Source organism: Impatiens glandulifera, chromosome 1 (genome assembly GCF_907164915.1).
Source record: "Impatiens glandulifera chromosome 1, dImpGla2.1, whole genome shotgun sequence".
Taxonomy (NCBI): domain Eukaryota; kingdom Viridiplantae; phylum Streptophyta; class Magnoliopsida; order Ericales; family Balsaminaceae; genus Impatiens; species Impatiens glandulifera.
In genome coordinates, this window is record NC_061862.1 from 102,671,477 (window position 1) to 102,683,851 (window position 12,375).

Genomic DNA, 12,375 nt, shown 5'->3' on the forward strand with positions numbered 1-12,375 from the left:
CGGCGCTTGATCAAACTTCGGTTTCTGCAAAGAGGCACTTCATTTTTTACCTCCAGTTCGGTATTTCTCCAAATCAGTATTATATGAGATTGATATTATGTTAAGGAGCGCGTCCAGTTTTAATCGAGATTAGTTTTCATATATTAAGATTGGTTTTATATCGAGATCGGTATTATGTGAAGATGCACGTCCGATATAATATGAGATCGGCTTTATATAAATGCGCTTCCAGTTTTATATGACTTCGACATTTTATCAAGACGCGTCCGGTAGTTTGTGAGCTTCCGGTTTTTATATCAAATTGGTATTTTACAGAAACGTTAGGTAGTTTATCTAGATCGGTTTCTGGATAAGCGCTTCCAATTTTATTTCACCTTTGGCTCTATATCCAATCCTTTCGGTGGTTTACCAGTTCAGTATTATATCAGGACGCTTCCAGTATTTTACCATTTCAATAGTATACAAGAGTTCCCGGTTCTTGATCAAATGTAGCATCTGATCAAGCATTCTTTATGGACAGACTAACAAAACAACAGAGCCAGACCTAAAAGAATGTCACGTACCAAGATAATTCAAATCCTATGAGTTGTACGTTTCTCATACACCACATTTCATTAATGAGTATTTGAATTACTAACATACAATACAGACAATATCAAAAGAGGATCTTCTCTAATGTACTATTCTAGAACTCAGGCAATCAAATTAGGATAAGTGTCCTCTGAAGCAAATATGTTCGTTGTAGTTTGCCTATTTAAGAAAAATATAGAGGACAATTTGCAGCACCCCCGATTTTGAAGCCGCTTAAAAATCGGTTTTCATACTTTGATACAATCGTTTATACTATTTTACACAAGTTCAACACTGATTCTCTCATTACTCTCTCAAGCTCTCAAAGTTCTAAAATCTTACAAGTTGTCTAGAGTGTTAAAAGTTGTATTACATGTTGTTCATTCTGTGTGATTTTTTAGTATTGTAAGTTGACAAATTTTATTTCTAGTCAACGGAGTGTGTTCTAGGAGTTCGAAAACAGGCAGTGTCCAAGTCCTAGTTGTCCGACTGGGTTTGTACAAATTTTGTATTCAAACCAAATCTTCTAGTGAATATCCTTCTCAAGGTTGAGAAGAAGGGGTGACGTAAGAGCTTTTACTCCGAACATCCATAAAACTTTTGTGTCTCGTATTCCTTTCTTTTAATTTTATTTATCTACTGCTTCAAGTCTAAACAAACAGTTCCAATCTTGAACTCCGTTCAAGAGTTATTGACGAATTGTGAAGAATAGAAACGGATATTAACTTCTAACAGAGTTAATATCAAAGAGAAGTATGTAAGCGTTCAACATAGTCAGACCCACGTCTTTATTGTTGTACCCGATCTTAACACTTTGGGATTTGTTTTTTCCTTTTTAGGCTTTCGGGGTGTATCTAAAGGAATCAATATGTTTTGCTCTTGTGATAGTCATTGAGACAACCACCTGAGTGAGCATAAACGGTGATTTCAACACCTCAACCAACACGGGAGCGTTTATACAAAGGGGAATGAGATGTCCTTTCTCAAATTGCGTCTTTAGCTTGTCTTTTGGGGTTTATTCTAGTTATTTTTTCAAAAGACTTCCATAGAAGGTTAATTTCTTGGATAATCATGTATCACAAAAACGAGCTGATTAAGAATATTCATTGATTATATTTTTTTGGAAATCGGGGTCATATTCGTGACATTAGTCACTGTTTGATTAAAAAAGTGCTTTTAGCTTTTTCCCTCTACTTATTTCCTTAAATCCTTGTCACTAGTTGGTGGAAAGAATCAATGTTACTATTTTCTTTAGACTTTAGTCAAGACAAAACTAGGAGCACTTTTTTCTTTCTTTATTTATTGATTGAGTTTGAGATTGGACATATATACTTTTTATTCTATTGGAAGAATCATGTCTCACATAGTTCTCCCTTTCATAGTGACATAGTTATACAAAACTAGAGGTCAATTAGACCATTCGAGGCTAGAGACTAAACCCATTTTAATGCTGGTAAGGCTTGATTGGGAGCCATCATATTTCTGGTAAGGCTAGATTGAGAGTCGTCATGGTACTGAAAGGCTGGATTGTGAGCCGTGATTTACACGGATTGATATTACACATAATATCATTTTAGTGCGTCTACATTGCTTGGAGCGATAAAATCTTCACCCTCAACAATAGATAGGCGAAATGCACATCAAAGAGGATTTTCTTGATTAGGAAGGGTTTTTTTCCATCGTGGTCGGAACATGCCCCTAGGGTCTAACAGTTCTCGGGTTCGTTTGAAAGCTAGGTCACTTCTTTTAGGTTCCTTAAGTTTCACCTTTCTATTAAAGGTATCAACCATTCGATATAGTATACTTGGGTTTTGCAATAACGCATCCAACCTTGGTGTTCATTAACGTTAACTAGTCAGGTCGAGATTTTACCCAATCATCTTCAATGACTTGGGATTTTGAAAGGACTCTCAATGTAAGAATTTCAATTTCAATGGGTTGTATTGACATCTATACCATATACTATAGAATAAGGAGCTTCGTCTGTCGATGCTCGAGTAGTCATACGATATCCCCATAAGGAAAATGAAAATTTCTCATGACAATCCTTGTATGTGTTGTTCATCTCTTTTAATGATCATAATCACATTTTGTTAGCCGTTTCGACCGCGCCGTAGTTTGGGGTTGATTTACGGCGATGATTTATGATGCTCAATTTTGAATTATTTGAGAAAGGATAAAATCTTTCCTTGGAAGTGTCTTCCATTATCTGAAATAATGGCATCGAGGTACCCCGTATCTAGCGATGATGTTGATACAAATGAACTTTGCCACTTGATTAGATTTCAGAATCTTGTATGACACTGCCTTCACCCACTTTGATATATAGTCGATGAATACGAGTATGAACTCATATCCATTTGATGCATGGGGATAAAATTTTCTAATCACATCAATGCCCCATGTAGAAAATGACAATGGTGATGTCATACTGTAAAGCAAAGATATGGGAGTATGTTTTAGATTATCATAGATCTGACATTAGTGACAACCGTTTTAGATAGCTGACACATTCTTGTTCTATATTTTACCAATAATATCTGAGATGAAGTATTTTCTTAGCAATAGATATTCCATTCATATGTGGACCACATACTCTTGCGTGTACTTCCTTTATGATCCGTTGTGTTTCAAGACCATCCACGTAGAGCATGTTTTGACCATCAAATATCGTCTATATAGCTTGTTAGCTATCCAAACATATTTTTTGGAATTTTGGCATAGGTCTCTTCATTCCTTAGCTCAGAAATGGGACATATATTCTCCATACTCGATGTATTTTGAAGAACACTGAATCATGGTTTAGTGGGCACTTAAATAGAGGCGACCACTCCGATTTTGAAATTGGGCTTTTGTTTCTGTCAGGTTTTAAGAGATTTGACCTTAATTTTAACAAGGATTTAGGTCATAACTGCTAGCATAGATAAAGCATCGGCAAAGCGATTTTGACTTCTTGGCGCATTTACAAAAGACACGTGATCAAACTTCTCGATAAACTAGAGTAAGCAGGTATGATATGGTTTAAGATTTTCCCCTCGTACTTTCCATATTCCAGTGACCTAGGATATAACCAGGTTAGAGTCGCCAATACATCTAGTTTAGTGCTCCTCGTTCATATACAATTTTGAGGCCTGAGAGACATGCCTTCATACTCAGCCTCATTGTTAGGTTACATAATATTCTAACTTAATCGAGATGGGATTATATTTTCCCTTGGGATCTATCAAGAGAATCCCGATTCCATATCAGATTCTTGAATGAAGGTCTATCAAACATTAACTTCCAAGTGTCTGAAGCAACAAATATTATGTTGTCATCCGAAAAGTCGAGTTCATAGGATGGCTCGATCGTAATAAGTTGATCAGCCATGAAGTCTACAACAACGTTTCCTCTTTAACCAAATTTATTACCGTATATGTAATATCATATTTAGAAATCATCATCATCCATTTGACGATTCTAGGCGACATCAACGTTCGCCGAATTAAATAATGGATTGGATCCAACTTGGATACCAATTTAATAGGGTGGGCTTGCATATAATTTTTCAATCTTTTGGTGACAACATTTTTTTGGATTTCGAATATTTTTAATTCACATCCAATCATTCTTTTTCATATATAGTAACTGGTAATCTCGAGCTATCTTATTTTTTTGAGTCAAGAGGCACATGCCCATAGTCGAATCTATCATTGTGAAGTAGAGAATTAAGGAGAACGTCTTGTTGCCTTGGTGTTATAAGGACCGATGGTGACTTTAGATAATCTTTGATTTGCGTGAAATGTTTTGACAAGTTTAATCCTACTGAAATTTTTTTATCCTTTTTCAATAACTTGAAAAGGGCATCACATGTGAGGGTCAGTTTATTATTGAACCGACTATTGAATTGGATTTTGCCAGAAAAACCTTATCTTCTCTTTCATTTTGAGGGGTAAGCATAGCCGTAACTTGCCTCGATTTTTTATGGGTGGATTTCTATTCCACGTTAGGTAATAAGAAATCATAGCATCTTACCAGCGGTGATCCGAATGCATTTTTATTGTTTAACCGAAGTCGATTATTTTCTAATTCTTTGCAAGAATTTATCCATGTTGAGAATATGTTTCTAGCGATCTTTAGATTTCACAATCATGTCATCTATATAATTCCACTTTTATGGACGAGACGTACTTCTCACACTCTATGGTGTTTAACCATGAATCGTATTTATTGATGAAGGGTGAGTTCACCTGATGGATTTGATCTATTTCTCTGCCAACTAAGAATATCGCACAACTAAGTCCAATCAAACTGTGATTAAATTTTACCTTTTTGGTTAGACACTTATAAGAAAAAATGTTCAAGATTTTGGAAATTATAAACTCAATAGTAAATTTATCAAATGCTTGTCTCCCTCGGTCTCTACCTCTTTCTCTATAATTGTCATTTCCTCAACCCTTCCTTTTTATTGACCAACATATATAGTTTTTAGAGCATATTCTTGTTCAACAATGTGTCCATTCATCCTCTGTTCATGAACCAGTAAACTGTTTTGTAACATATTAATTGATATAGTATCAACATCTAATTGAACAAACAATATAATCAAATCTAGATATCATAGATCTCAAAATTTTCTTAATAACTACACCATCTTCCATCTTTTTACTACATCTTTTTACCAGTAATTATCATTTTATTTGTAATAACAAGAGTTCTAGCAAAATAATCACTCACAGATTCTTTCATCTTCATGTTTAACATTTCAAACTCTTTGCGAAGAGTTTGTCTTTGTGCTCTTTGCACTCTAACAATTCCTTTATACTTCTGTTTCAAAATTTTCCAAATATCTCTTGTTGTATCCTTATTTAGAATAATTTCTAACGTTGGTCTATCAATAGATTGAAAAAAGATAATTTTTTACCTTTTAATCTTTTAGCTTTGCCTCATTAATGACTTTATGTTATGCTCGTATTGGTACAAAATTTCTAACAATTGTCGAAATTCCTTCTTCTGTTAACCCCCAATACTCTTTGAATCGAAAAAAGATTTTCATTAGCATAACCTAATGCTCGTAGTGATCATTTAACTTCGGTGTCGAAGTTTGAACAAAATTATTTTTTGTTGCCATGGATTACTTCGCCTTTTTTGTTGTAACGTAGAATAACTCGTTTTGATACCAATTGACATATTAAATGAAATAAATATAAAAGAAAAATTATAATAAAACTGACAACTTTATTAAAAATAAAAATAGAAGACTGTATATAACTATCATCTCACACTTAAAAAGTAAAATTAACTGTAAGAAAAAATATATATATATACTACCTATATAACTTATACTAATTAACAAATAAGAATAAGAATAAGAATAAGGAGTTATACACCTCTTTATACAACAATAAACTAGTAAACCACGTAACATATTTTTCTTAACAATAAATTGTAGTAAGAAACAAGTTATTTAGGATGATCAACAACTAGTTGTTAATATTAAAATACCCTTTGTTCATTTATATTTGTTCTCAATTAGGATATGTACAAAGAAGTTAGTATAACCTTACATGTACAAACCGTGACCTATGACTAACTTTGGAACATTTAAGCATGAGATGTGCTTTTTTATTTCCATGTGCCATATTATACATTTATCAACAAGATTTTTTATTTCATAAAGTAGATTAAATCTCTTAACTAATTATGTTTTTACTTTTAAAATGTGATTTGTGTTCTTTGCTGGTATACAAAGATGTATAAGTGTTTAGGTAGACAAGTCACTACATTACAGAACATTAGGTTGTATTATCCTAATATTACTCCTACCAAAGATTATCTAAGAATATTGTAAAAGAACCTGATTTTTCATTCAAAACACTGAATTTTAGTGATCTGTGCTACAATAAAATATTGAATGAATAACTTTGAGTAACAATACAAAAGATATAACAATATGAATCATGTTTAAGAAATTATAATAACAAATAATAATTGTTCAAATAAAGCTTTTTAATTGAATAAATGTATCAATAAATAGATAATAACTGAAAGGCATATAAATTCTTCAAATTGAACAAGAAAACAGTTGAAGTGCTGAACAAATTACAGAAACACGCAATAATACAAAGCCTAAATTTCTTTATCCATGTACATGCTTATTTTCATATCTGAAACAAACAAAAAACATTAGTTAAACACATAAATCAATAAACGATACATGTTTCAATAGTTTCAAGTTGGTTTATATCCGCAAAAGTAGTTTGTTCGTTCATCCCAGCAATTATATACATACAGCAAAATCAATTCTGCAAGACCATATATCAGGTGAATCATATAATGTTCACCTCAATTTCCATGTCATGAACTAGATTAGGAAATTTACACGAAAACAAAAATGGGAAATTCAAGCCAGAACAATCATATTGATTAAGTTTCTAAAAAACATAGTTCATCTTACCACAATTAGCTCAGCAGCATGATCTCAAGCAAGTTATTCAACAATGTTCCAAATTGCCCTAAAATGAACAAAAAACAATCAAGTAAATGCCAAGAGAAATCTTGTCATATGCTCAAATTAATACACTTTCCTTATATTGTACCTGAACAATGAGATACAGAGGAGTACAACAAGGTAAACAAGTTTACAAATCCTTTGTTTCTTTTGCCATGATAGTTGACTGAAAATCTCGGTTACGTAAGCTAAATGCTGTCTCCGAGTATACCTGAGTAAGAATCATCTCAAAATCGAGTTTTTTGTTCTAGTTTCAAAGATGGGGCAAAAAAAAGAGAGACTTACAGTCTGATATTATAGTATAAATATGGAAGGCAGAAAAGAAACATCAACCAATGGCCACTTAAAAGATGAAGGCAAGTTAAGAATCCTTGAGCAATGAACTCTGGCCAAACAGCCTTGTTTATTCGCGATGTCGAATCATACGGGTTGATATGATCAATTTCGAGGTCAGCCAGGCATATAATCTGTGATCAGGGTTTTTATACAGTTAACATCTACTTCATAGAAAATCCAAAATCCCATTAAAACCATGACAAAGTGGAACAAACAATAGGAAAGGAATTGCATAATCAGATGACATTAAAAGCCTATATAAGATTTCCCCAAATAGGAAATACGCTAAATTACTACACCATAATGCTTGCCTCACAAAATTATTCAATAGTCAACGTCAATGGACGAAATATTTCTTCACATAGAGATTCATCAATAGGTTCAATTCGTTAATATCCGAAGCCCTAGAATTAAGAAAAGGTAGTAATAACGAATGGGTAATAGTTTGATTCTACAATTTGAAAGAAGGAAACAGAAGATTTGAAGTGACGCAAACATTGATCGATCGATATATTTATTACCTGGAAAAATGTTATGCAGAAAATGGCCATGATTAGGAAGAAGGAGATTAGCCATATCCACAGTTCTATCATAGTATCTATCTGTGGCCGGAGTACGCAGTGATCTGAACTAGGATCGTGCTTGAGAGTTCGTTGACTAGACGACGACGACAGCGGAGGGATATGTTCGAACCAACCGGAGCAAGTCTGTGTTTTCAAATAACCGTCTTCAGATTTCCTTATTTGAATCTTAACAAGTTATTTTTCATTTTTAAGTTTAAAGACCAGACCAAGAAGGTTAGCTGTATAAAATTGTCAAAACACTTTTTCAAATAAACTTTAAGCCTAGTTCGATAAATGGTTATTATGAAAAAATATATTAAAATTGATTTTTTTTTTTTTTTCTTTCTTTTATTAAATAGAAGATGTTTTAAAATGTTGAGTGATAAATATATTATTAATTATATAGTAAATTATTAAAATTAATGAAAAATACATATATTAGAATGACTATATTGGGATGGATGTCATGTATAGTGGAGGAGAATTAATCAACTAGTTTTTTTATATGGATAATTAAGGAATTAAATATTAAATGTATATGATATATAAATCGACTATAATTAGTGTATATGATATATTAGTCAACTATAATGAATATACACTCATATTTTAGGCCTTAGGATTATAATTAAATTTTTAGTTTTATTAAGATAAAATTAGGGGTGAGCATAATTTGGGTTTATCCAAACTCGGTCCTAACCTAAATCCAAAATATTAATTTAGGTAAGTTAATTTGGGTTGGATTGAATATGAGTTGAGTTGAGTTTGAGTTGGATTTAATTTGGATTGGGTTAGAGTTACCCAAATTACCCAAATTATAAAAATTTAATTTAATTCTTTATTATTAATCCAATTATAAACTAATCATCTTCCAACTTCAATTCGAACACGTTTTTGACACAATTAATAAGTTTTTCACATGTTTAACACGTTTTTAGCACGTTTTCATGTTTTTGGCACGTTTAACACGATTTTAACATGTTTAATACGTTTCACACAATTTCTGATTTTCACACTAATAACATGTTTTTCACATGTTTAACACATTTTCCACAATTTTGTCACGTTTAACTCATTTTTATCATGATCAACACGATTTTGACATATTTAATACATTTAACACGTTTTTGATAAGTTTAACACGTTTTTGATAAGTTTAACATGTTTTTCACGTTTAACGCGTTTTTGACATGTTTAACACGTTTTTTTACAAGTTTAACACAGTTTTCACGTTTATGGCACATTTAACACGGTTTTCACGTTTTTGACACGTTTAATATATTTTTGACATTGTAACACGTTTAACACGTTTTTGATATGTTTAACATGTTTAACACATTTTTAACGCATTTAACATATTTTTGACATATTGACCTTGTTTAACACATTTTGGCTCATTTAACACATTTTGGTATGTTTAACACGGTTTTCACGTTTCTGGCACGATTTTCACATTTTTGTCACGTTTAACATGTTTTTGCACATTTACATATTTTTGACATATTTAACATGTTTTTTGCACGTTAATACGTTTTGACAAGTTTTAACACGTTTTTAGCACGTTTCACATGTTTTTGACATGTTTAACGCGTTTTTCACATTTTGGAACATTAAACATGTGAAAAACGTATTAAACGTGTCAAAATGTGAGAAACGTGTTAAACATGTCAAAAATGTGTTAAACGTGTCAAAACGTGCCAAAAATGTGAGAAACGTGTTAAACGTGTCAAAAATGTGTTAAACGTGTCAAAACGTGCCAGAATTATGAAAAACGTGTTAAACATGTCAAAAATATATTAAACGTGTCAAAACGTGCCAAAAATGTGAAAAACGTGTTAAACGTGTGAAAAACATGTTACACGTGTCAAAACGTGTTAAACATGTCAAAACATGTTAAACGTGAATAATGTATGAAAAACGTGTTAAACATGTTAAAAACGTGGTAAACGTGTCAAAAACGTGAAAAACATGTTTAACATGTTAAACGCGCCAAAAACATGAAAAACCGTATTAAACAAGTTAAAAACGTGTTAAACGTGTCAAAAACGTGAAAAACATGTTAAACGTGTCAAAATGTATTAAACGTGAAAAACGTGTCAAAATATGTTAAATGTGTCATAATCGTGAAAAATGTGTCAAACGTGTCAAAAACGTGTCAAAACATGTCAAAAACATAAAAAAAACGTGTTCAATGTATCAAAAACGTGTTAAATGTGTAAAAAAAAAGTGAAAACATGCAAAAAAAACGTGTTAAATGTGTCAAAAACGTGAAAAATGTGTTGAACGTGTCAAAAATGTGTCAATACGTACCAAAAACATGGAAACGTGTTAAACATGTTTAAAACGTGTAAAAAAATGTCAAAAACGTGTTAAACGGATAAAAATGTGTTAAATGAGTCAAATACATGTTAAATGAAAAAATAAAAAAATAATCTGGGTTACCCAACCCAACCCATACCCAACTCATATTAGTAAATAATATGGGTTGAGTTATGGGTTGGATAAATTTAATTTGGATTGAATATGGGTTGGTTAATACGGGTTGGGTTTACCCGTTTGCTCACTCCTAGATAAAATAAAATTTTTACAAATTAAAAAGACGTCAAAAGAATTTTATCTTCTTTTAATTAATTTGTCTTGGGTTTTTATTTTGCAGATTGATAGAAAAGAAAAAATAAATGTTCAAATAAGACACAGACGTAGATGCCTAGCCCCTAAAAAGAATTCAAACAAACAAGGCGCATCAAAAGCACCTAGTAGTCTGTTTCTTCTGTTACCGATTCTGGTGTTCCCCGGTTCTAGACTAATCAGATACCGCTTCAATATTTTATTATTAAATCAAGTCGCGGGTTGGAATAAAGAAAGAGATATCCGGAATCCGGATTTATTTATGGGTTAATGAGAGCGCAATGTAAAGTTGAATGAAGCGAGACGCTATTCAATTCCTTCGCTTAACTTTATTTTATAAATTTATATGACTTTAAGAAATTTCATGTAAAATCACTAACACAGTCATCTAAAATCATTTATAACTTCAGGTAATCCCTACTAGAGAATTAAAAAGGATGAAACAGGCGCTAACTAGTGAAGTTTGATTGCTTCATTAGGTGTATTGACAATGCTTATATGAGTGAAACAAGCGTAGTGAAACTTTCTTCACTACATTTTTACAGCGCGGATAGGAATGAAACTAGCGCTAACCAGTGATGCTTGCTTCATTTCTATTTACAACGCTAATATGAGTGAAACAAACGCTACCTAATGATGTTTGCTTCATTTCTATTTACAACTCTAATAGGAGTGAAACAAGCGTTACCTAGTGATGCTTTCTTTATTTCTATTTACAACACTGATAGGATTAAATAAATGTGAAGCTAACTTCACTCACTAAAGAAATAAATACAAATTTTCCCGTTGCACTCCCACTATTCACTTTCTTTCTCAAAATCAACTTTCAACTTTCAAACCTAAGGACTATTCTTCTCCGCTGCGAAGATTTCTTGCGAAAATGGCACAAAACAACAACAACAACATGCTCGTGGAAATATCCAACAACCAATAAATCGTATTTGCGGTATTTAACAACATCAATGAAATCATTCATGTATCCAACAATAACACTGACGATAAATCAGAGAGGTAGTGTATTTTGATTAATATTGTGTTTTTAGTATTTTAATTAGTGTTACACTAGTGTATTGCATTTCATTTGTAAATTACTGCATTTTCTTCTTTTACTGAAAATTTTGTTTTGTAGGGATATAGGGAATCAATATGAAAGGAAGAGGAATATGAAGTCATCGAAAACTGTTGAATCAACGTCTCTTCTCATTTCTACAACTACAGCTACACCTCTCGATGAAGAAATACCAAATCCCCTAAAAGTAGAAGGAAAGTAATTTTTAAAACCAGAACCTCCCCAAATGGCCTTTTCAACATGATTCAAAAACTTACTGAAGAGCAGAAGGAAGTTGTAAAGAAAATCAGGTTTGGTTCTCTTCTTACATTGGGTGTCTCCATGTTCCCTATTCATTTATCCAAACATGTAGTGACCATTTTCGACCCCGAGGAGAGTTCTCTGGTATTGGTCAACGGTGATCAGATCCTTATCGATGAAGACCTTGTCTAGTCTGTGCTCAACCTTCCTAGAGGGTCAATGGACATAGTTGAGTCCATTGGGACGGACATACATGACCCTAATTTTTATGCATTCTTGAGGTCTTGGAGGGTAAGATGGGGCAGAAGTGAATCAACTGGAGCTCTTGAAAAAATTCTATGATAGCTATAATATTAAATAACAGAAGTGCAGACAACGATTTCAAAATTGACTTCGTTGTCTATGTTGTCTCAAGTTTTTTATGTATAGTTCAAAATTCAAGATACAGGTAAATATTTTTTCAAATCTATTATATATTT

The 12,375-nt window shown here is 32.3% G+C and overlaps 1 protein-coding gene across 1 annotated transcript; it reads right to left on the reverse strand.

The window, feature by feature from the left end:
- Positions 1–6,449: 6,449 nt before the first annotated feature.
- LOC124922642 (protein cornichon homolog 4-like) lies at positions 6,450–8,130 on the reverse strand. Its single transcript, XM_047463361.1, has 5 exons — positions 7,918–8,130; positions 7,346–7,527; positions 7,149–7,271; positions 7,007–7,064; positions 6,450–6,716 (listed from the first exon to the last, which is right to left on the reverse strand). Exons 1-4 carry the CDS (start codon positions 7,987–7,989, stop codon positions 7,040–7,042), a joined length of 402 nt encoding a protein of 133 aa, XP_047319317.1. The 5' UTR covers positions 7,990–8,130; the 3' UTR covers positions 6,450–6,716; positions 7,007–7,039.
- Between the last annotated feature and the right edge of the window lie 4,245 nt (positions 8,131–12,375).

Coding starts and splice junctions, on each gene's coding strand:
- LOC124922642 (XM_047463361.1), bottom strand. CDS start 7,989: ATGATAGAACTGTGGATATGGCTAATCTCCTTCTTCCTAATCATGGCC. Junction 7,528..7,917: donor TCTGCATAACATTTTTCCAG/GTAATAAATATA, acceptor CCCTGATCACAG/ATTATATGCCTGGCTGACCT. Junction 7,272..7,345: donor TTATACTATAATATCAGACT/GTAAGTCTCTCT, acceptor ATTCTTACTCAG/GTATACTCGGAGACAGCATT.